Source organism: Pleurodeles waltl, chromosome 4_2 (genome assembly GCF_031143425.1).
Source record: "Pleurodeles waltl isolate 20211129_DDA chromosome 4_2, aPleWal1.hap1.20221129, whole genome shotgun sequence".
In the NCBI taxonomy this organism is placed as follows: Eukaryota; Metazoa; Chordata; class Amphibia; order Caudata; family Salamandridae; genus Pleurodeles; species Pleurodeles waltl.
Window position 1 is genome coordinate 527803458 of NC_090443.1, and position 24763 is coordinate 527828220.

General features: G+C 46.4%; 1 protein-coding gene across 1 annotated transcript in view; it reads right to left on the minus strand.

Annotated features, from left to right (window-relative positions):
• LAMC1 (laminin subunit gamma 1) overlaps nt 1–24763 on the minus strand; it is a 657035-nt gene that overhangs the window by 357614 nt on the left and 274658 nt on the right. Inside the window, exons 8-12 of the mRNA XM_069232049.1 lie at nt 19154–19290; nt 8625–8747; nt 7301–7490; nt 5401–5513; nt 4752–4973 (exon numbers count right to left, since the gene is read on the minus strand). Of these exons, the coding sequence (XP_069088150.1) occupies nt 4752–4973; nt 5401–5513; nt 7301–7490; nt 8625–8747; nt 19154–19290 (785 nt within the window). The remainder of the gene's footprint in view (nt 1–4751; nt 4974–5400; nt 5514–7300; nt 7491–8624; nt 8748–19153; nt 19291–24763) is intronic.

Sequence of the window (24763 nt, forward strand, 5' to 3'; positions counted from 1 at the left end):
CCATAAGTCTAGTTAAGACAACATTTAGGTTCCATGAAGGAACAGGTGGTGTTCTTGGTGGAATAATTCTTTTAAGGCCCTCCATGAATGCTTTAATGACTGGTATCCTATATAGGGAAGTTGAATAGGTAGGCTGCAGGTATGCAGATATTGCTGCAAGGTGTATTTTAATGGAAGAGAAAGCTAGGTTAGATTTTTGTAAGTGAAGCAAGTAACCCACTACATGTTTTGGGGTTGCGTGTAATGGTTGGATTTGATTAATATGGCAGTAGCAAACAAACCTCTTCCATTTACTGGCATAGCAGTGCCTGGTGGATGGCCTTCTGGCTTGCTTTATGACTTCCATACATTCTTGGGTAAGTTGTAAGTGTCCGAATTCTAGGATTTCAGGAGCCAGATTGCTAGATTCAGCGATGCTGGATCTGGGTGTCTGATCGTTTGGTTGTGTTGTGTTAACAGATCCGGCCTGTTGGGCAGTTTGATGTGGGGTACTACTGATAGGTCTAGCAGCGTTGTGTACCAGGGTTGCCTTGCCCAAGTTGGTGCTATTAATATGAGTTTGAGTTTGTTTTGACTGAGTTTGTTTACCAGATAAGGAAGGAGAGGGAGAGGAGGAAAAGCGTAGGCAAATATCCCTGACCAGTTGATCCATAGGGCATTGCCGTGGGACTGCCTGTGTGGGTATCTGGATGCGAAGTTTTGGCATTTTGCGTTCTCTTTTGTCGCAAACAAGTCTATTTGAGGTGTTCCCCAGAGCGTGAAGTAAGTGTTCAGAATTTGGGGGTGAATTTCCCATTCGTGGACCTGTTGGTGATCTCGAGAGAGATTGTCTGCGAGTTGATTCTGAATTCCTGGGATAAATTGTGCTATTAGGCGAATTTGGTTGTGAATTGCCCAACGCCATATCTTTTGTGCCAGCAGGCTCAATTGCGTTGAGTGCGTCCCCCCTCGTTTGTTTAGATAATACATTGTTGTCATGTTGTCTGTTTTGACGAGAATGTATTTGTGAACTATTATTGGTTGAAAAGCCTTTAGTGCTTGAAAAACTGCTCGCAGTTCTAGGTGATTTATATGCAGTTTTGTTTGATGTACGTTCCATTGTCCTTGTATGCTGTGTTGATCGAGGTGTGCTCCCCACCCTGTCATGGAAGCATCTGTTGTTATTACGTATTGTGGCACTGGGTCTTGGAAAGGCCGCCCTTTGTTTAAATTTATATTGTTCCACCATAGAAGCGAGAGGTAAGTTTGGCGGTCTATTAACACCAGATCTGTAAGGTGACCCTGTGCTTGTGACCACTGTGATGCTAGGCACTGTTGTAAGGGCCTCATGTGCAGTCTTGCGATTGGGACAATGGCTATGCATGAAGACATCATGCCTAGGAGTTGTAATATCATCTTTGCTTGTATTTTTTGTGTTGGATACATGCGTTGTATGATGTTGTTGAAATTTTGAATTCTTTGTGGACTTGGAGTGGCTACTCCTATTGTTGTGTTTATTATGGCTCCTAGGTATTGTTGTACCTTGCGCGGCAGAATGTTGGATTTTGCGAAGTTGACTGTGAACCCTAGTTTGTAGAGGGTTTGTATGATTTGATTTGTGTGGTGTGAGCACGTTATTAACGAATGGGTCTTGATTAGCCAGTCGTCTAGATACGGGAATACATGTATTTGCTGCCTTCTGATGTGTGCAGCGACTACTGCTAGACATTTGGTAAAGACTCTTGGTGCGGTTGTTAAACCGAAAGGCAGTACCTTGAATTGGTAGTGTTTTCCTTTGAATACAAACCTTAGGTATTTCCTGTGCGATGGATGTATTGGTATATGGAAATACGCGTCTTTGAGGTCTAATGTTGTCATGTAGTCGTGTAGTTTCAGCAATGGTAACACTTCTTGTAGTGTGACCATGTGAAAGTGGTCTGATTTGATGTATGTGTTTAGTATTCTTAGGTCTAGGATTGGTCTTAGCGTTTTGTCCTTCTTTGGTATTAAGAAGTACAGTGAATAAACTCCTGTGTTTATTTGTGTGTTTGGTACTAACTCAATTGCGTTCTTTTGCAATAGTGCTTGAACTTCTATCTCCAGGAGCTCGGAATAATGTTTTGATAAATTTTGTGCTCTTGGTGGTATGTTTGGAGGGAATTGTAGAAATTCTATGCAATAACCATTTTGGATAATTGCTAGAACCCAAGTGTCTGTAGTGATTTCCTCCCATGCTTTGTAATAATGACCTATTCTTCCCCCCACTGGTGTTGTGTGGAGGGGGTGAGTGACATGTGAGTCACTGCTTAGTTGTAGGGGTTTTGGGGCTTTGAAATTTTCCCCTATTCCTAGGGAATTGCCCTCCTCTATATTGGCCCCGAAAGCCTCCCCTGTACTGTCCCTGGTAACTGGATGGTGTTGCCTGTGAGGTGCTGGCTTGTGTGGCCTGACCCCGAAACCCCCCTCTAAAGGGTGTTTTGCGGAAGGTGCTGTAATTTCCTCTGCTCTGCGGGGAGTAGAGTGCGCCCATGGCTTTAGCAGTGTCCGTGTCCTTTTTAAGTTTCTCAATCGCCGTGTCCACTTCTGGACCGAACAGTTCTTTTTCGTTGAATGGCATATTGAGAACTGCCTGCTGAATCTCTGGTTTAAACCCAGACGTTCGTAGCCATGCATGCCTTCTGATGGTCACAGATGTATTTATTGTTCTTGCAGCTGTGTCTGCTGCGTCCATGGAGGAGCGTATCTGGTTGTTTGAAATGTTCTGTCCTTCTTCAACCACTTGCTTTGCCCTCTTTTGTAGGTCTTTGGGCAGATGTTCAATGAGATGTTGCATCTCATCCCAATGGGCTCTGTCATAGCGCGCAAGAAGTGCCTGTGAGTTAGCGATGCGCCACTGGTTTGCAGCTTGTGCTGCGACTCTCTTTCCAGCTGCATCAAACTTGCGCCTTTCCTTATCTGGGGGTGGTGCGTCCCCAGATGTGTGGGAGTTGGCCCTTTTCCTAGCTGCTCCTACAACGACAGAATCTGGTGGCAGCTGCGAAGTTATGAAAATAGGGTCTGTAGGAGGCGCTTTATACTTTTTTTCCACCCTTGGTGTGATTGCCCTACTTTTGACCGGCTCCTTAAAGATGTCTTTTGCGTGCCGAAGCATACCAGGGAGCATAGGCAGGCTTTGGTAGGAGCTGTGGGTGGCAGAGAGGGTGTTGAATAGAAAGTCATCCTCGACCTGTTCTGAGTGGAGGCTTACATTGTGGAATTGTGCTGCTCTAGCCACCACCTGAGAATATGCAGTACTGTCCTCTGGTGGTGATGGCTTTGTAGGGTATGCCTCCGGACTGTTATCTGACACAGGGGCGTCGTATAAGTCCCATGCATCCTGATCCTGGTCACCTTGGCTCATGGTGGTGTGAGCCAGGGAATGTGATGGAGTTTGTGCTGGCGAGACGTGAATTATAGGTGGAGGAGAGGGTGGCGGAGTAACCCTTTTCACCATTTTTGTTTGTGGTGTTTGGTCAGTCTGAAATTCCAGTCTTCTCTTTCTCCTAATAGGGGGAAGGGTGCTTATCTTTCCTGTCCCCTGCTGTATAAAAATACGTTTCTGCGTATGGTCTACATCGGTGGATTGCAGGTCTTCCTCAAACCTATGCTTTCGCATTTGGGAGGTCATTGATTGCTCTTCGGTATAAGAGCCTGAAACTGGGTCGGTTGCAGGTTGTTTCGGCACCGAAACCCTGTCTGCATCTTTTTTCGGCTCTGAGGTGGCTTTTTTCTTTTTCGGAGTCGAAACATCTCGGCGTCGATCTTCATCGGTGCCGCTGTCTCGGCGTCGAGCCGTGTCTACACCGCTATCTCGGTGTCGATGTAGGTCTCCAGCACTTTCTCGGTCCCGAGAAGGCTGCGTGCCGGTGTCTCGACCGGAGTCGGACGGTCTCGGCACTGATTGGGCCTTTTTCGGTGCCGACGGTCGGTCACCGAATTTATGGGTGGAGCCATGGCCTGGTGGCAGTGGCGTCCCCTGGGCCTTGACAATCTTCTTATGAGTGCTTTTCGACGTCTTACTCACGGTTCGTGGATCGTCGAATTCCTCGGAGTCCGATTCGTGTATCGAAAAGGTTTCTTCCTCTCCCTGTACCTCGAACTCTCGGTGCGCTGTCGGCGTGGACGCCATTTGAAGTCTTCTTGCTCGACGGTCTCGGAGTGTTTTTCGGGACCGGAACGCACGACAGGCCTCGCAAGTGTCTTCACTGTGCTCAGGTGATAGGCACAGGTTACAGACCAAGTGTTGGTCTGAATAGGGGTATTTTTTGTGGCATTTGGGACAGAAACGAAACGGGGTCCGTTCCATCGGCGTTCTTCTACACGCGGTCGGGCCGAGCAGGCCCCGACGGGGATCGAAAACTACCCCGAAGGGCTCTGGAGCTCTTCGATCTGGTGTTGATTCTGACTACGCCGATCCCGAACGCAACAATACCGACGAAAATCTTCCGAAATTTAGCAGTTTTTCCGTTCCGAAACTCGGAGCGACAGGAACACGTCCGAACCCAATGGCGGAAAAAAAACAATCGAAGATGGAGTCGACGCCCATGCGCAATGGAGACAAAAGGAGGAGTCACTCGGTCCCGTGACTCGAAAGACTTCTTCGAAGAAAAACAACTTGTAACACTCCGACCCAACACCAGATGGCAAGCTATGCAAAACATGCGTATCTACAGCGACAGATGCCATCGAACATTATTTTTCAAAAAAAGGCTTTTTTACAATAGCGGTCTTACCAGTCTCAGGATTGCAGGTCTCACTGTGTCCATTGCAGGTACAGAGAACACATGGGCTGTAGGGTCCCAAGCCAGGGGACTCTCTTCTGTACCCTGGAGCACAACTTTCACAGAATTGTCCAAGGTATCCTTGGGGACAGGTGCAACTTTCCACCCAGGATGCAGGCTCACCAGACCCAGCACGTGCAGTCACAATAGTGACATCATCTAGATAGCCAGCACCTGCAAAAGAATATAAATATTTCACTACCTCACTTAGAAATAAAACATTTCAGCTGAAACAGTATTAAAGGGGGACACATGGCTGGCATCCATGATTGGGCTCAGAGTGTTCGCCAGGTGAAGGGAATTACGGGTCTTCACTGTCAGTCAGTCTTATAGAGGCAGAACAAATTCCAAATGAAGTGCCCAAATAATGCGTTCTAAAATGTGATTACAAAATCTATATCGATTTTTTTAATTAAAATGTATTTTGAAAAAGAGTCCAGGGTTACATACAGCATGCAGCAATAGCCTAACGGGAAGGCGCACTGGACAGAAGAAAAGAGTGGTACAAAGGGAGCAAGAAAATAGTTTTGGCAAGTGTAGACGGCATTTGTAAACAAATTCATAGAACCTCAATTCCAAACAGTATATTTGAGTGATTTACTTTTCTCGCTGTATGTCCCACGTATCTTGATAGAGGTGAGATTGTAAAGCATTTTCTGAAACTCAAAAGGGGTTAAAGTTGGCCTCCAAGGGTAGTCTGTTGCTTCGTGTAACCTTTAGGGAAGAAAAAAAATCATTAGAGTTACAATGCCTATTTATAAAGGAGCGTTGAACTAATGGCAGCTACCAAAGAGCTGCTCTTATGTTGTTACAAACTTACAAAAGAGATGCAAAAGATGGTGTACCAGCTTCACACTTGACTGTCTGTCCCTGGGGCAGTGGATAATTACTGGACAGTAAACTAATAAGGTATTGTTTTATCAGTCATGTTCTCAATGCTATCGCATTTCAAATAGACAAATTTCTACTTTTTGGGGTCTTAAGACTATCAACATCTATCAGTCAAGGCTTCATTTAGGAGGTTGTAGACGTTACAAGGTTGTCCTAAAACAATAAGAAATATACACATTGAATGTTCGATTGCTCCCATCACTTCAAAGATAATTAAACTGATTAACAGGCAAGTAAAATATGACAATCAAACACAAGGGACCCAACACCTTCAGAGGCAGAACATGAAGTATGCCTGAAGGGTGCCATCGTGGACCAGGCCAACATGCAGGAAAATCACCATCTTGTCTTACTTTCACATAGTCCACAATTGACACCTGTGGAAGTATAAAGATCCATGATGTTGCTTGTGTTACACCACATCAAAGGAAAGGGCCTTAGTCGCAGGAGCTGGACCTTCACATGGGAGAGCCAGCAGGTGGACACCTCAACTAGAGTGCAGCATGACAGAGCATTAGCCACCCTCGGTGTGGTGTTGGGAGGAGGGCCGGCGTGTTGTACTCTTTGGGGTCAACTCATTTCTGTGCAAGTTGGCTCTGTTCCATTGAATTATTAGTGAGTACAGATGGAGGTACATCTAGTGGCACACAAACTGGCTGGTCAACTTGACGAAAAACAAGCAGATGAAGGATAACAAACAGAACATCACAGCATCTTATGACCATGCAAAAGAGACTCTTGTCCAAGCATACATTACATACTCGATGTTATAAGACTGCTTGTAATTCACAGCTTTTTCTTTTTTTTTGGTATTCAACCTATAAAAGTCTCACATTACAACCATTATTTTACTTCATTTACATAAACAGAAGAGGAAGGTGTTTCTCATTCGAAGAGAAGACAATGGAAAGGTTTTGTATGCCTTCAGAGCTTGTCAATGCAGGAGAGAACTGCTATATGTAGTAAGTGACTTGAGTCACTCCTGGGGCAGTCACAGGTGGTTGGAGAGTAAGCTGTGTGGCAGCTGAGATCTACCTCCGGTGTCCAAAGCCCTCAAAATCATTGTTTTCCCATTAAATTAACAAAGTTACTTCTCTTTGAGCACTTCACTCTTTCTTGAAGATCTTATCTCAGAGTAAGCCTTGAATACGTCAGGGCATGCATTCAAGACTTACTCCGAGATAAGGTCTAAAACCTACAGTACAACAAGGAATTAATTAACTTCAATGTCCAGTCAGGTTCCTTAGCAGATTAGGTATAAACTGGGTACACAAAAGAAAAGAAATAGAACCCCAAATGTTACTGTAGTGGCTCTAAACCGCAAAGTTATCTTTTGGGGCCGTGCTTACGTCAACTCATGAAACTTGAAGAATGTTCAGGTCTCCTGGGCAAACCTTCATGTCTCTGATCTTTTTAAAGGCCTTTTTCTTGAAAAGGATCTGGGTTTGTGCATGATATAAACTAATCTGGATCAAACTTTTGTACTGATTCAACTTTATACATTCAGGTGTTCCGTCAAACTTTCAGTACCCGCCATGCCACCCCCCCCCCCCCCATCACCACCCAACAAGAATTTTACAACATTAATGGTCTCAACCCATTCATCTCACCTGAAGACATATTTCTGCATATTTTCACTTGGATAAGAGTTTCCCTGAGCAATGAGTGGCACAGACACTCGTAAGCCAGCTCCTTCCAGCACTAGGTCTTCAGCAGACAGTCTAGTATCCCTCCTGTCCACTCGGAAGCTGAAAGTCAGGTTCTGGCCATAACTCAACTGTTGGTTGCCCAAGAACTTGCCTTAAAAGAAAAAAGGATGAGTGTACACCGAGATTTTGTAAATGCCAAACTCAAAAACCAAAAAAGGAACCACCAAATCTTAACTTGCTCTACAACTAGCATTCGAAGGCCCGGGATTTATAGGTAGGATACTCTCTCACCCCTTTTTATCTCCAAATCAAGAGACGCATTAGTGCTTCATCTGTAGAAGAAAGCTCCAGTTTAATTTCTATCCACTACTGTGCATTTCAAATCAATTAACACAGAAACAAAGCAGGTTCTGAACAAACAGAGATGTTTCAGCAATCAATCACAAATTATTTGAGCCAGATATCTGTGGCATTAAACTGGGTAATAGTAATACTAAGTTACGTGTGCTTGAAAATGGTGTAATCATTGTATATCCAATTATAATACCATTTTACAGAACCCTCAGTGTCCAACCATTTCTATAATTGTATGACACCTTCGAGCTATACGAAATGTACTGACATTTTTTTTCAAACAATTATATTTTGTTTAACACTGTTACTCGTTTACACAATACATAGTGTATATAATTTCACGAATAAGTTTGCAAAAAAAATTGACATTTCAAGTAATACAACAATATACTTGATGGGTTCTAGCAGCCCTCCCATACCATCAAACCGCTTAACTGAGTCACTCGCAAAACCAACTTACAGTGGAAGCTAAGGCTGCGACCTCGTCCTAAGGTATCCTGAGCCAATGGTGGCTCCTCCATAAGGGAGGAGCGTTTCCCTCCCCCTGTGCCCCCCCCCCCGCTGTCTCAGGCCGACCAAGCATACAAGCACTGTGGGCTCTCTCCAGCCCAGCAACACAGTTGCCAGGCTGGAGAGAGTCTGCACAGGTTCCCAGTCTGTGTGGGAACACCCCGGCTGGGCGCTCCCATCCAATCCTGACGCTGCTCTGAGCAGCATCAGGATTGGCACAGGCAGGCTGCAAGCCTGTGCCTGTAGAGGAGCGAATGTAAGTGTGTTTAAAAAAAATCTATATATTTTTTTTATTTAATCTCCCTCCTCCTCTCCCTAACCCCGGGCAGCCCCACCCCATCCCCTTCTGCTTCAAGCGAGCCGCGACAGATACTGACAACATGTTAGTGCACTATTTATCTGAAACCACATAAGAACTCACCTGGTGCAATGAAATAAATGGGAAAATAACTGTCAGAGATCACAGAAATGTCCGAATTCTCAGAAGACCATTGTAATAAAATTTCAGAGCCATCTCTCTGTTCAGCACGCCAGTCTTCTTCATCTAAAACAGGTAAAAAAATGCATTATCCGCAGCTATTCTGATAATTTTAGTTCTTGCTTTCCATCTTTTAAACTTTGACAATCCAGCTGCAAGGAAGGTTAGGTCCAGTGTAGGAAGTTGGCTCTGTATATACTATTTCAAAGAAAGAAATAGTGTGCACAGAGTCCAAGGGTTCCCCTTAGAGGTAAGATAGTGGCATAAATTAGATAATTCTAATGCTCTATTTTGTGGTAGTGTGGTCGAGCAGTAGGCTTCTCAGAGGGTAGTGTTAAGCATTTGTTGTACACACACAGGCAATAAATGAGGAACGCACACTCAAAGACTTAACTACAGGCCAATAGGTTTTATATAGAAAAATATATTTTCTTAGTTCATTTTTTAGAACCACAAGTTCAAGATTTGAAGTAAATACATAAAATGCAAGGTACTCTACACAGGTAAGTTAGGGACTTTGAATTAGAGCAATAACATTCAGTTTTTGTTAAAATGGCAATAAGCTACTTTAAAAGTAGACAGTGCAAAAATCAACAGTTCCTGGGGAAGGTAAGTATTGGTTAGATTGTGAGGTAAGAAACTTACAAGTCTCAGTTCCTGGCATAGGCAGCCCACCGTTGGGGGTTCAAGGCAACCCCAAAGTTACCACACCAGCAGCTCAGGGCCGGTCAGGTGCAGAGATCAAAGAGGTGCCCAAAACACGTAGGCTTCAATGGAAATAGGGGTACCCCGGTTCCAGTCTGCCAGCAGGTAAGTACCCACGACTTCGGAGGGCAGACCAAGGGGGTTTTGTAGGGCACCGGGGGGGGGGGGGATATGACACAAGCAGGCACAGAAAGTACACCCTCAGCGGCACAGGGGCGGCCGGGTGCAGAGTGCAAACAGGCGTCAGGTTTCCAATAGGAATCAATGGGGAGACCCGGGGGTCTCTTCAATGATGCAGGCAGGCACAGGGGGGGGCTCCTCGGGGTAGCCACCACCCGGGCTAGGCAGAGAGTCGCCTGGGGGTTGCTCCTGCACTGGAGTTCGGTTCCTTCAGGTCCTGGGGGCTGCGGGTGCAGTGTGGTGTGGTTTCCAGGCATCAGTTCCTTGAAGCAGGCAGTCGCAGTCAGGGGGAGCCTATGGATTTCCTCTGCAGGCGTCGCTGTTGGGGCTCAAGGGGGTCAACTCTGGCTACTCACGGGCTCGCAGTTGCTGGGGAGTCCTCCCTGTAGAGTTAGTTTTCCGCAGGTCGAGTCGGGGGCATCTGGTGCAGAGTGTGAAGTCCACGCTTCCGCCAGGAAGAGTGGAGTCTTTAAAGTTGTAGAAAAGTTGCAAGTTTGTTGCAGATTGTTGAGCAGAGCCGCTGCTCACGGGAGTTTCTTGGTCCTGGCATTCAGGGCAGTCCTCTGAGGCTTCAAAGGAAATAGGGGTGCCCCGGTTCCAGTCTGCCAGCAGGTAAGTACCCACGTCCTCGGGGGGCAGAACAGGGGGGTTTTGTAGAGCACTGGGGGGGACTCAAGTAGGCACACAAAACACACCCTCAGCGCACAGGGACAGCCGGGTGCAGTGTGCAAAGCAGGCGTCTGGTTTTTGTATTGGTTTCAATGGAGGGACCCGGGGGTCACTCTAGCGGTGCAGGCAGGCAGGCACAGGGGGGGGGGGGGCTTCTTGGGCCAGCCACCACCTGGGCTAGGCAGAGGGTCGCCTGGGGGTCACTCCTGCACTGAAGTTGGGTTCCTTCAGGTCCTGGGGGCTGCGGGTGCAGTGCTTGGTCCAGGCGTCGGGTCCCTTGTTACAGGCAGTCACGGTCAGGGGGAGCCTCTGGATTCTCTCTGCAGGCGTCGCTGCGGGGGTCCAGTGGGGGTCATCTCAGGCTACTCACGGGGTTGCAGTCGCCGGGGAGTCCTCACTGTGGTGTTTGTTCTCTGGATCTCGAGCCGGGGCATCTGGTGCAGTGTGTGAAGTCTCACGCTTCCGTCAGGAAGAGTGGAGTCTTTAAAGTTGTAGAAAAGTTGCAAGTTTGTTGCAGATTGTTGAGCAGAGCCGCTGCTCACTGGAGTTTCTTGGTCCTGGGATTCAGGGCAGTCCTCTGAGGCTTCAGAGGTCGCTGTTCCCTGTTGGATGTGTCGCTGGTTGCAGGTTTTCGAGTCGGGAGACAGGCCGGTAGAGCTGGGGCCAAAGCAGTTGCTGTCTTCCGTCGTCTCTGCAGGCTTGTACATCAGCAGTCTTTCTTTAGTTCAGGTTGCAGGAATCTCATTTCCTGGGTTCTGGGTCGCCCCTAAATACTAGATTTAAGGGGTGTGTTTAGGTCAGGAGGGCAGCAGCCAATGGCCTTGTCCAGGAGGGTGGCTACACCCTCTTCGTGCCTCCTCCGTCTGGTGAGGGGAGCACATCCCTAATCCTACTGGGGGAATCCTCCAAAACTTAGATGGAGGATTTCTAAAGGCAGGGGTCACCTCAGCTCAGGGCACCTTAGGGGCTGTCCTGACTGGTGGGTGACTTCTCCTCGTTTTTCTAATTAACTCCTCCAGCCTTGCAGCCAAAAGTGGGGGCAGTGGCCGGAGGGGCGGGCATCTCCACTAGCTGGAATGCCCTGGGGTGCTTTAACAAAGGGGTGAGCCTTTGAGGTTCACCACCAGGTGGTACAGTTCCTGCAGGGGGAGGTATGACACCTCCACCCAGTGCAGGCTTTGTTCCTGGCCACAGAGTTACAAAGGCACTCTCCCCCATGTGGCCAGTAACTCGTCTGGTTGTGGCAGGCTAGCAGAAACTGGTCGGACCCACACTAGAAGTTGGATTGGTATTCAGGGGGGCATCTCTAAGATGCCCTCTGGGTGCATGTTACAATAAATTCCACACTGGCATCAGTGTGCATTTATTGTGCTGAGAAGTTTGATACCAAACTTCCCAGATTTCAGTGTAGCCATTATGGAACTGTCGAGTTCGTGTTTGACAAACTCCCAGACCATATACTCTTATGGCTACCCTGCACTTACAATGTGTAAGACTTTGCTTAGACAATGTAGGGGCATAGTGCTCATGCACATATGCCCTCACCTGTGGTATAGTGCACCCTGCCTTAGGGCTGTAAGGCCTGCTAGAGGGGTGACTTACCTATGCCACAGGCAGTGTGAGGTTGGTATGGCACCCTGAGGGGAGTACCATGTCGACTTACTCGTTTTGTCCTCTGTGCTGAGTGAGGGGTCCCCAGGGTGGCATAAGACATGCTGCAGCCCTTAGAGACCTTCCCTGGCATCAGGGCAATGGGTACCAGTTACAAGGGACTTACCTGGATGCCAGGGTGTGCCAATTGTGAAAACAAAAGTACAGGTTAGGGAAAGAACACTGGTGCTGGGGCCTGTTTAGCAGGCCTCAGCACACTTTCAAATCAAAACTTAGCATCAGCAAAGGCAAAAAGTCAGGGGGTAACAATGCCAAGGAGGCATTTCCTTACACCGGCTCTCTAGAGGTAGCTGTGGATGAGCAGCTAAGGCTTATCTAGTAGACATGCAAAGCTCATGCAATACCACTGTAGTCACACAGCACTTGCACACATGAAAGAAAACTCAGTTGAACAAAAATAAAGGTACTTTACTTTTGATACACAGTACCACAAAATACTAGCAGGGCAACCCTCCAATAGGAGATAAGTAATACTCTAAATATATACACTAGCAATTAGAAATAGGCATAGAAAAAGTTAGAAAACAGGGCACATAACAATACCCAATAGTGACAACAAGGGGACACCAACGAATATACTATGAAAATGGAATGCGAACACAGGACCCCCACCTAGGCAATTTGGAATGTGTAAAGGGGAGCTGGGAGTACTAGAAACCCACAGAGGTAAGTAACAACACCCCCACCGACCAGTAAAGTATGAGTAAATCACTGGATTTTCCCCAAACCACCCAAAAGGAGAAAGGAAAAAAAGAAGACACCCAGAGAAGAATGCAAGAAAACCAGCGGTGGATTCCTGAAGAAAGAAGACCTGTGGAGAGAGGGGACCAAGTCGAAGAGTCACAGTGGAGTCCAGGAGGAGTAGGAGTTACTACCCACGCAGCTGTACTTGCATGAGTTGGTTGACTGTGATGAGAAACAGGTCAGCACTGCAGCCCTGGAGTCTGAGAAGAGTTCCTGATTGATGCAGATGATGTCCCACCCTGGAAAGAGGATTGCAAACGGCAAAGGCAAACTCACGGTTAGTGGATAAGTGATGCTGCCAGGGACCAGCAGGGCCCAGGAAGACTCAACCCAGGAAGGGGAGTCACAGGGGACCCTCAGCGTCACAGAGAGTACACAGGAGCAGACGCAGCACCTACAGGAGTCCCACTGGATGGGGACACAGGAGTTGCACACCGCAGCCCTGTCCATCACCACCCCAGGGATGGTGCTCAGAGCTCCTTCCTCCAGAGGGTCCTGCCATCTTGAATCCATGGCTGGCAGGGACCTCTGGGAACATGTGAGTGGCCAGGCCAAACAAACAAGAGCCCCCTCCTGCTAGGTGTTTACCTGGGTAGGTGACAAATCCCCCATTCGGGGCTATTTAGGGTCTCTCTCTTGGGTGGGTCCTCAGACTCGGCTTGCAAGATTCCAGCAGGATTCCTCTGCAACCTTCAATTCGACTTCTGGCCTCAGGAACTGCGATTGGACCCTCAAGGACCTGACAATCTGCTTTCAAGAAGAACTCTTCTTTAGGACCAAGAAACTCCTGTGGACAGCAAACCTGTCCAACCAAGCAAGAAGAAACCATCTTTAAAGGAACTCTCACCTCACTCCAGAAGCGTGAGTCCCCACCACTCTGCACCCTACGCCTCTGGCCCGTGTCCAGAGAAATCAACGACCCAGAGAGGATCCCCAGGCGGCGGACTACGTGTCCACCCCCTGGGCTAACCTCTGTGCAACCCCACGACAATGCCTGCAGAGGGAATCCCGAGGGCCCCACTGAAAGAAACTGCCCAGGAAGAAGAAACCCAATGCCTGGAAGAAGCACTGCACCCACAGCCCCCAGGCCCGTGAAGAACCAACCACCGGTGCAATAATAGCTTATTGCCATTTTATGCCAAACTGTGTACATTTCTGTTTTGATTCAAAGTCCTATCTATACCTATGCAAAGTACCTTACATTTAATGTACATACCTGCAATTTGAATCTTGTGGTTCTAAAATAAATTAAGAAAAGCATATTTTTCTGTATAAAAACCTATTGGCCTGGAGTTGTCATTTAGTGTGTGTTCTCATTTATTGCCTGTGTGTGTACAACAAATGCTTAACACTACCCTCTGATAAGCCTAACTGCTCGACCACACTACCACAAACAAAGCATTAGTATTACATATTATAGCCTCTGTCAAGCCTCTTGGGGAACCCCTGGACTCTGTGCACACTATCTCTCACTTTGAGATAGTATATATAAAGCCAGCTTCCTACATCTGCCTTCCTGGGTTTGATCAGATCAAGTGAAAGGAGGGCATGAACCTGTCTGAGGGGTGGCAACAGCTTGGGCTGCCCAGAAAACCCTGGAAGACTGGTGGTAGCAATCCTGGGGGTACTCTAAGGAGCCCCCAGATTGCCTGGAATCATACTTCCAATACAGGCAACAGTATTGGGATATGATTCCAACATGTTTGATACCAAACATGGCTAGGTTCGGAGTTACTATTATGTAGCTGGACACAGCTAGTGACCTATGTCCAGTACACACATTAAATCAGGTCCCCGCAATCACGAAGTCGAGGAAAATGGAGCTGGAGTTTGCGTGGGCACCTCTGCTAGTGCAGGGGTGCCCTCTCACACAGGTACTTGCACACTGCCCTCTGGTCTAGGACAGTGTAAGGAAATGCCTCCTTGGCATGGTTACCCCCTGACTTTTTGCCTTTGCTGATGCTATGTTTTGAATTGAAAGTGTGCTGAGGCCTGCTAACCAGGCCCCAGCACCAGTGTTATTTCCCTAACCTGTACTTTTGTATCCACAATTGGCACACCCTGGCATCCAGATAAGTCCCTTGTAAATGGTACCCCTGGTACCAAGGGCCATGATGCCAGGGAAGGTCTCTGAGGGCTGCAGCATGTCTTATGCCACCCTGGAGACCCCTCACTCAGCACAGACACACTGCTTACCAGCTTGTGTGTGCTAGTGAGAACAAAATGAGTAAGTCGACATGGCACTCCCCTCAGGGTGCCATGCCAGCCTCTCACTGCCTATGCAGTATAGGTAAGACACCCCTCTAGCAGGCCTTACAGCCCTAAGGCAGGGTGCACTATACCATAGGTGAGGGCACCAGTGCATGATCACTGTGCCCCTACAGTGTCTAAGCCAAACCTTAGACATTGTAAGTGCAGGGTAGCCATAAGAGTATATGGTCTGGGAGTCTGTTTTACACGAACTCCACAGCACCATAATGGCTACACTGAAAACTGGGAAGTTTGGTATCAAACTTTTCAGCACAATAAATGCACACTGATGCCAGTGTACATTTTATTGTGAAACACACCCCAGAGGGCACCTTAGAGGTGCCCCCTGAAACTGTATCCAACTATCTGTGTAGGCTGACTGGTTCCAGCAGCCTGCCACACTAGAGACATGTTGCTGGCCCCATGGGGAGAGTGCCTTTGTCACTCTGAGGCCAGTAGCAAAGCCTGCACTGGGTGGAGATGCTAACACCTCCCCCAGGCAGGAGCTGTCACACCTGGCGGTGAGCCTCAAAGGCTCACCCCTTTGTGCCAGCACCGCAGGACACTCCAGCTAGTGGAGTTGCCCGCCCCCTCCGGCCACGGCCCCCACTTTTGGCGGCAAGGCTGGAGAAAATAATGAGAAAAACAAGGAGGAGTCACTGGCCAGTCAGGACAGCCCCTAAGGTGTCCTGAGCTGAGGTGACTAACTTTTAGAAATCCTCCATCTTGCAGATGGAGGATTCCCCCAATAGGATTAGGGATGTGACCCCCTCCCCTTGGGAGGAGGCACAAAGAGGGTGTACTCACCCTCAGGGCTAGTAGCCATTGGCTACTAACCCCCCCAGACCTAAACACGCCCTTAAATTTAGTATTTAAGGGCTTCCCTGAACCTAAGAATTTAGATTCCTGAAACTACAAGAAGACGACGACTGCTGAGCTGAAAAACCCCTGCAGAGGAAGAACAGAAGACACCAACTGCCTTGGCCCCAGACTCACCGGCCTGTCTCCTGCCTTCCAAAGAAACCTGCTCCAGCGACGCTTTCCAAGGGACCAGCGACCTCTGAATCCTCTGAGGACTGCCCTGCTTCGAGAAAGACAAGAAACTCCCGAGGACAGCGGCCCTGCTCCAAAAGAACTGCAACTTTGTTTCAAGTAGCAGATTTAAAGACCCCTGCAACTCCCCGCAAGAAGCGTGAGACTTGCAACACTGCACCCGGCGACCCCGACTCGACTGGTGGAGAACCAACACCTCAGGGAGGACCCTCCGGCGACTCCAAGACTGTGAGTAACCAAAGTTGTCCCCCCTGAGCCCCCACAGCGACGCCTGCAGAGGGAAACCCGAGGCTCCCCCTGACCGCGACTGCCTGAACTCCATTTCCCGACGGCTGGAAAAGACCCTGCACCCGCAGCCCCCAGCACCTAAAGGAACGGAACTCCTGTGCAGGAGTGACCCCCAGGAAGCCCTCTCCCTTGCCCAGGTGGTGGCTACCCCGAGGAGCCCCCCCCCTTGCCTGCCTGCAACGCTGAAGAGATCCCTTGATCTCTCATTGAAAACCATTGTAAACCCGACGCATGTTTGCACACTGCACCCGGCCGCCCCCGCGCTGCTGAGGGTGTACTTTCTGTGCTGACTTGTGTCCCCCCCCCCCCCCGGTGCCCTACAAAACCCCCCTGGTCTGCCCTCCGAAGACGCGGGTACTTACCTGCTGGCAGACTGGAACTGGGGCCCCCCCTTCTCTCCCTTGAAGCCTATGTGTTTTGGGCACCTCTTTGACCTTTGCACCTGACCGGCCCTGAGCTGCTGGTGTGATAACTTCGGGGTTGCTCTGAACCCCCAACGGTGGGCTACCTTGGACCCAAAACTGAAACCTGTAAGTGACTTACTTACCTGTTAAAACTAACATTACTTTACCTCCCCCAGGAACTGTGAAAATTGCACTGTGTCCACTTTTAAAACAGCTTATTGTGTTTTATGTAAAAAGTCTACATGCTAATGTAATGATTTAAAGTTCCTAAAGTACTTACCTGCAATACCTTTCAAATGAGATATTACATGTAGAATTTGAACCTGTGGTTCTTAAAATAAACTAAGAAAAGATATTTTTCTATAACAAAACCTATTGGCTGGATTTGTCTCTGAGTGTGTGTTCCTCATTTATTGCCTGTGTGTATGTACAACAAATGCTTAACACTACTCCTTGGATAAGCCTACTGCTCGACCACACTACCACAAAATAGAGCATTAGTATTATCTCTTTTTGCCACTATCTTACCTCTAAGGGGAACCCTTGGACTCTGTGCATGCTATTCCTTACTTTGAAATAGCACATACAGAGCCAACTTCCTACATACAGCCTGCCATAGGCGTGGCTTGGTGACCTGTAGTGAAAGGGGTGCATGCACCCTTTCTATTAGTCTGCAACGGCATTCCTGCAGAAAGACCCTACCGGCATGGTATTATGCCGCCAATACGGGGATTACTATTGGGGTATGATTCTGACATGTTTGATACCAAACATGCCTTGGTCCAGAGCTAGTACATAGCTAAAATGGCTTCCCTGCACTAACGAAGTCCAAGAAACTGGAACTGGAGTTCGTAGGGGCACCTCTGCTCTTGCAGGGGTGCCCACACACACAGGGACCTGTACGCTACCCTTAGGACTGGAAGGGCCTACCATAGGGGTGACTTGCAGTGACCTGGTGTAGTGACCAGCAGTGAAAGGGTGCATGCCCCATTTTCACGCAGGCTGCAAATGGCAGGCCTGCAGACAGTTTGCATGGGCTCCCATGGGTGGCATAATACATACTGCAGTCCATGGTTGACCCCTGTAGTACCAATGCCCTGGGTATTTAAGTACCATATACTAGGGACTTACTGGGGTACATCAGTATGCTAATTGTGGGGTGTAAAGTGTACCAAAGCAACCAAATTTAGAAAGCGCGATCCGTGGGGTCCTAGCTAGCAGGGTCCCAGTTAAAACAGTCTAAGCACACTGACAACAGGCAAGAAGTGGGGGTAACCATGCCAAAAAGAAGGACATTCCTACAGACTAGAATACGGCTTTTTCGAAAACATAATCAGTTATGTGAGGCCTTGGTCAGCCCATCTGGGAAATCAGACTAAATCGGGGATTACTAGCTGGAAAGTACAATACATTTAACTGCAAAAACTAGACCTACAGAAAACTTATGCAAAAACTGGAAGTATCTTAGTTACATTCCAGAGCAGCAACATGGAGCTCACTATATGTGGTCACAACATACTTGTATGTAGATGTGCAGGCAGGAAATAAATCATGTTCATGCATTTCTTAAAGATTATGCATACTATTAAAAACCAAATTGAAAAGGAACTATGTTACTTTAAAATGTATGCGCAGAATGGCAATCTTTTAGTTTCATGCTACGAATGACAATTTTCTTTTCAATTGAAATTTTCCCATCTTTGTATGTAACAGATTTGCAGGCGATACCACGTACTTTTTAACATACATATTCAGACATATTAAAAATATTCTCACATTCAACGGACCTGATGATTTTCTCAATACATGGCTTTTCAGGTCAAAGGCACAGTCAGGAATTAGAAACGTGCCCATTTATCTTTACATGGTGACATTTCCAAACAATCACTAAATGGAAGCATTGTGTACAGAACTTTAAGCTATTGCAAATTTATGCCAAAACAAGCACCAGCAAAACCAAGGTATCTAGCCTGCACTGTGAGAAAAGAGCTCTACAATTACCCAGGGACAACCACCTTCAGCAGGAGAGGACTGTGTGAGTGCAGTTAGAAGCACTGAGAGCCTCAGATGCGAAGACCATGACAGACCTGGCTGTGTGCATAGTAAGGAATTAATTTGTCACAGAACCAAAGGCATAACGTAAAATCCATGGCAACAATTACCAGCTGGAAAATGGTGTGACCATGTACTGATCACATGAACACTCTAACGATAGCTAATGCAGTCTAGAGTTAGACCTTAAAATAGATACTAGACTAATCTAGATAAATGGACATTACAAAGGGCAGATACTGGGTGGGGAACAGGACAAAGTTGCACATGGATTGCGATGATCTGCAACTGATTTTACGCTGATGGAGCCTTTTCAAACTTTCTTCTGTGTAATTAACACTACAGTAAGACCAGGTTATAGACAAGTTTATAATGAAACAAGAAGTGCAGCGCAATGTAGAGCACATGAATTGGAGGTTGTGATATGTACATAACTAAAGGAACACAACTGATTACCTATCTGAAAAGTTGAAGAGATGCTGTAAACGCTGTAGCCTTCAGCATTGGTGCACACAGACGAGTGTCCAAAGCAAAAACAGGGGGTGCAGCCACGGGTGTTTGCAGAATCCAAATTAAAGAACCCTGGTTTACACCTAAGCATGAAAAAGAAATAAGAATCAAAAGCGGATAAAATTGTCTATGTTAAGTGGGAAATTAGGTGAACCTAGGCATTCCCAATTTTTCATTCACACTGATACATGCTAGTGAAAAATAACCTGTAGTAGTTCAAGAGGTAAATAGATTTTCATACTAATTTCAAATACCTTGAATACCAGAATTCAAACAGCACCAGAAAGTTACACAAATACAAAATGCAGGCTACGTAAATGGTCAGCACATATGAATTAACATTTTAAAAATGTTTAAGCATTAAAATATTAAGAATATTTCACATTGGTATAATTGAGAAACCTATCCACCATTGAACTATTAGTGGCCCAATGTGTAAATTCAATAGCACCTCATGCAAAAGCTAACCTTTTTGCAGCCCGTCTACAGCATTAGGGGTCAATAGCTTAACTGTCCATCAAATCTAAAAAGCTCCAACTAACCATATTCCATTCACGATTTCTATTTGTAGCAGGAAGTAAGATGGCACTAAATCCAATTAATTGATGAGGTAGCAAAGACTGTATGTATTCAAGAAAAACAAATGTTACAAAATAAATGGAAATGTTACGTACCTGTAATATACTAATGCCAACATTAGTATAATCAGCGCCACTGGAATTACGTGATTGTGCGGCCAGGGTGAATTTCGCACAATTATAGATTCGCCGCATCTGCCACACAATCCATCATCTGCCGCCTTTTCAGCAGATAGTAATAATTAAATTGTTTCTAGTTCTAAAGTCACAAAAAATGCAATGAGGTGTGTTGCCGCACAGTGGAAGGCCCTCTGCAAAGCTGGCCTGGTGTAGGAAGCTGGCCTGGTGTGTGGTGGGTACCTATGGTACTTACACCTTATACTAAGTCCAGGTATCCCCTCTTAGTGAAGTGTAGGCAGTGTCTAGAAGTCAGGCACTCTAGAGGGAGCTGTGGATGAGCAGCCAAGGCTTATCTAGGAGACATGCAAAGCTCATGCAATGCCCCTGTAGTCACACATCACTTACACACATGAAAGAAACAACACTGTGTTACAAAAAGAAAGGTACTTTATTTTAGAGACAGTACCAAATTTACTAAAAAGCCAATATTCCCTTAGGAGGTAATTGAACACTAAATATGTACACTAGTAACCAGAAACAGGCATAAAAAAGGCTAGAAAACAGTGCTAATGTAGATAACCAATAGTGACCCTACGGGGAGCCAAACCCATACACTAAAAAAATGGAATGCGAACACAGGACCCCCACTTAGGTGTGTGGAATTTTTAGAGGGCAGCTGGGGGTACTAGAAAACCACAGAGGTAAGTAACAGACTACCCCACCCCTCCCCCAGCGACCGGGAAAGCAGGAGTCAATCACTGGAATTTCCCCAAACCACCCAAAAGGAAGGAAAAGAAGAAAAGACAACACCAAGACTAGACTACAAGAAACCAGCAGTGGATCCCTGGAGGAAAAAAAAACCTGTGGAGAGAGGAGACCAAGTCCAAAAGTCACAGTTGAGTCCAGGAGGACTAGGAACTACTATCCATCCAACTGTACTTGCAGGCGTTGGTCGTCAGTGATGAAGATCAGGTCAGCATTTCAGCCCTGGTGCCGGAGAAGAGTTCCTGAAGGATGGAGAAGATGTCCAATGCTGGAATGAAGATTGCAGATGAGTGTCGGTGAAGGAATTCCACCAACAAGCCTTGGCAAAGGAAAACTCATGGTTAGTAGAAAAGTGGTGCTGCTGGGGACCAGCAAGACCCAGAAGGACTCAACCCAGGAGAGGGAGTCATAGGGGACCCTCAGCGTCGCAGAGAGTCCGCAGGAGCAAAAGCAGTACCCACAGGAATCCCATAGGACGGGGACACAGAAGTTGAAGAGGGAGCCCACGCAGCACTACAGAAAGGGGTCCCATGCTGCAGGAGAACCGCGCAGAGGGCCGTACATTACAGGAAGGAGTGCTCGTGACTGGAGCCACATGTTGCCGGAAGATCCCTTGGAGGAAATGCAAACAAGCCTTGGCAGCTGCAAGAGACGTGGTGCACGGGGGTACTGTCCTGCATGGGCAGGCAAAGGCTTACCTCCACTAAAGTTGGATAGCTGACAGAGAGGACCAAGAGGTCTACTCCAGACCACCACCCGTGATGCAGGATCCACGCAGCTCAGGATTACAAAAGATCCACGCAGCGGTCGTCGTTGCAGCAGATGCCTGCGGATGCAGGTGCGTCACTCCAAGGGAGATTCCTTCTTCTTGTGCAGGCTGAAGACTTGCTGTCTTCTGTGGATGCAGTTAGAAAATGTTGCAAAGCTGGCAGGAGCTGTGGAAACAAAGTTGTAAAAGAGCCTTCTTCATGGAGTGCAGTGTTGTCGGTTTCTGGAGGGTCCAGTTGCTGTTCCAGTGGCCAGAATTCGAAGTGAATGTTGCAGAGGAATCCTGCTTGAGTTTTGCAAGCCAATTACGAGGACCCCCGCCCAAGAGAGAGACCCTAAACAGCCCTGAAAGAGGGACTGGTCACCTAGCCAGGTAAGCATCTATCATGAGGGTACTCTGATGTCAACTGTCCGGCCTGGCCACTCAGATGCTCCCAGTGTTCCCTGCAAACCTTGGAAACAAGATGGCAGAACCCAGGGTCCCTCTGGAGGAGCTCTGAGCACCACCCCAGGCAGGGGTGATGGGTAGGGGAGTGGTCACCTCCCTTTCCATTGTCCAGTTTCACGCCAGAGCAGGGACTAGGGGTCTCTGAACCGGTGTGAACTAGTTTATGCACAGAGGGCACCAAATGTGCCCTTCAAAGTATACCAGTGGCTTTGGGAGGCTACCCCTCCCAAGCCAGTCACACCTATTTCCAAAGGGAGAGGGTGTCACTTCCCTCTCCAAAAGGAAATCCTTTGTTCTGTCTTCCTGGGCTTGATCAGATCAAGAAGCAGGAGGGCAGAAACCAGTCTGAGGGGTGGCAGCAGCTTAGGCTGCTCGGATAACCCTGTAAGACTGGTGGTAGCAATGCTGGGGGTCCTCTAAGGAGCCCCCAGAGTGCATGGAAACATACTTCCAATACTTGCAACAGTATTGGGTTATGATTCCGATATTTTTTATACCAAACATGCCCAGGTTCAGAGTTACCATTATGTAGCTGGACATAGGTAGTGACCTATGTCCAGTAGTGTAAAATGGCATCCCCGCACTCACACAGTCCAGGAAAATGGGCTTGGAGTTTGTCGCAGTCCGTAGAATTGGGACAAATTCAAGATATATAGTGTATTCAGAAATCAAATGGTTACTTTCCTATGCAAGGGTGTGGAATTCCTATTGCCTGACACCCAGGACATATTGTTTGGTGTCAAGGGCAACAACTTTTCATATTTATTTTGCCCTTGGGACAAGTAGGCAAAACCCCCTGTAGCACAAACTCTTTGTCGGCCAGTTTACAGTATCACATTATGGATCAGGGAAGGGCATAGTCTACAATAAAGGTAACATTTGTGTGTGTGTGTGTAATTGCTGTTCTAACTTTTAATCATGGTTAATGAATGCAAAGCCTTTATTATGTTGAGTGGGCTAAGAAAATGCTTCAAGCTTGGACCGCACATCTGATAGTAGTTCCAGTATAAAAATGTGTACACACGTTTGCAAAGTTTAATATGAGGCTATGTATAATGCTCCCAGAATGCTTTCCAATTAGATGCAAACATTTGCAGACGTTTAAAAGCAATATTAAGAACTTTTTGCTTTCGAAATCAAAACATTCATTAAAAAATGCAACTAAGAAAAAAGTTCTGTTAAACTACTGTGAAGTTTTAGGTACCATTTGAAGTGTCATTTAGTAAAATGTGTTCATGCATGCTAGTGTTTCCCAAAAATATATCCATAATGAAAAAATTAATAAGTTTAATGAGTTTAAACAAGATTATGGGAAACATGAATATAAACAAGCATTGACAAAGCCAGTAGGTTCGACCTTGGTAGTCGTCATTTTGGGTTTGGCCTTCTGTCTTGTTTTGACATGGTTAAGGTAAAACTTTATTGCTGTGGGAGCTGCTGGGCCCCCACTATTATCACAAACACTGGTGAAAAGAAAAAATATTTTTGGTCTAAAAAAAAAAAAAAAACGCGCATTGCCACCTTAGTTCCTGGCATTGAACAAAACTACTTTGTGTGCCAATATGCACCTTGTGAAACAGTACAATGCTTTGACTCATAGTGAACCCAGCCTACAGACAAATAGAGACAGAATTTTAATAAAAAACAAAAGGTCTTGGCTAATGCTAGACCTAATTAGGGGCCCAATTAAAGGAAGTGACAAAAGTGCACCAATGGCATTTATTCTTGCATTGATACAGATTTACGACTCATGAATTACCAAGAATTTACAGAAGTAGGCCAGGAAATGGTACTTCTAGAAAATATCTGTGAACTTTATTTTAGCTTGAGCAAATATGTATGTGAATATTTGCTCAAGCGAAAATCTGTTAAGCATGTACATGTTTACTTTCCCTCCAATTAGTTTTTCCTAACTGTTAGGAATTCCTTTCAAAAGCTTTCTCAGTACAGGAAAAGATTATAGAGGATCTAGCAAAAATCCCTAAAACATGCAAGTTTGTAGGCTTGCACAGCCTCAAAAGGGAATTCCAACCCTAGAACTATTGCTCACTGCTACCTACAGCCCCAGTATGTACATTTGTGGAAAGGTGGCAAAACAAGGGATTTGCCAGTATTCATAACCTACTATAGTATGAGCCCTGGCATAATCAGAGGGGCCATTATCAGAGACCTTGTATACTGAGATTGCTTCCGTAATTTGTTGCCGCCCTATATGGCACCTAAGGGACAAGTGGATTTTGTTAAGGGACAAGTAGATTTGTGAAGCAAATGGACCAGTAGATATTTTATTAAATTCCAAACCCCTGTCTATAGTAGTAGCTTTGCAGATTGAAGTATTTTCTGGATCCACATTGTAGGAAGTTGGCTCTGTATGTGCTATTTCAAAGTAAGGAATAGCATGCACAGAGTCCAAGGGTTCCCCTTAGAGGTAAAATAGTGGTAAAAATAGATAATACTAATGCTCTATTTTGTGGTAGTGTGGTCGAGCAGTAGGCTTATCCAAGGAGTAGTGTTAAGCATTTGTTGTACATACACATAGACAATAAATGAGGTACACACACTCAGAGACAAATCCAGCCAATAGGTTTTTATATAGAAAAATATCTTTTCTTAGTTTATTTTAAGAACCACAGGTTCAAATTCTACATGTAATATCTCATTCGAAAGGTATTGCAGGTAAGTACTTTAGGAACTTCAAATCATCAAAATTGCATGTATACTTTTCAAGTTATTCACAAATAGCTGTTTTAAAAGTGGACACTTAGTGCAATTTTCACAGTTCCTAGGGGAGGTAAGTAATTGTTAGGTTAACCAGGTAAGTAAGACACTTACAGGGCTTAGTTCTTGGTCCAAGGTAGCCCACCGTTGGGGGTTCAG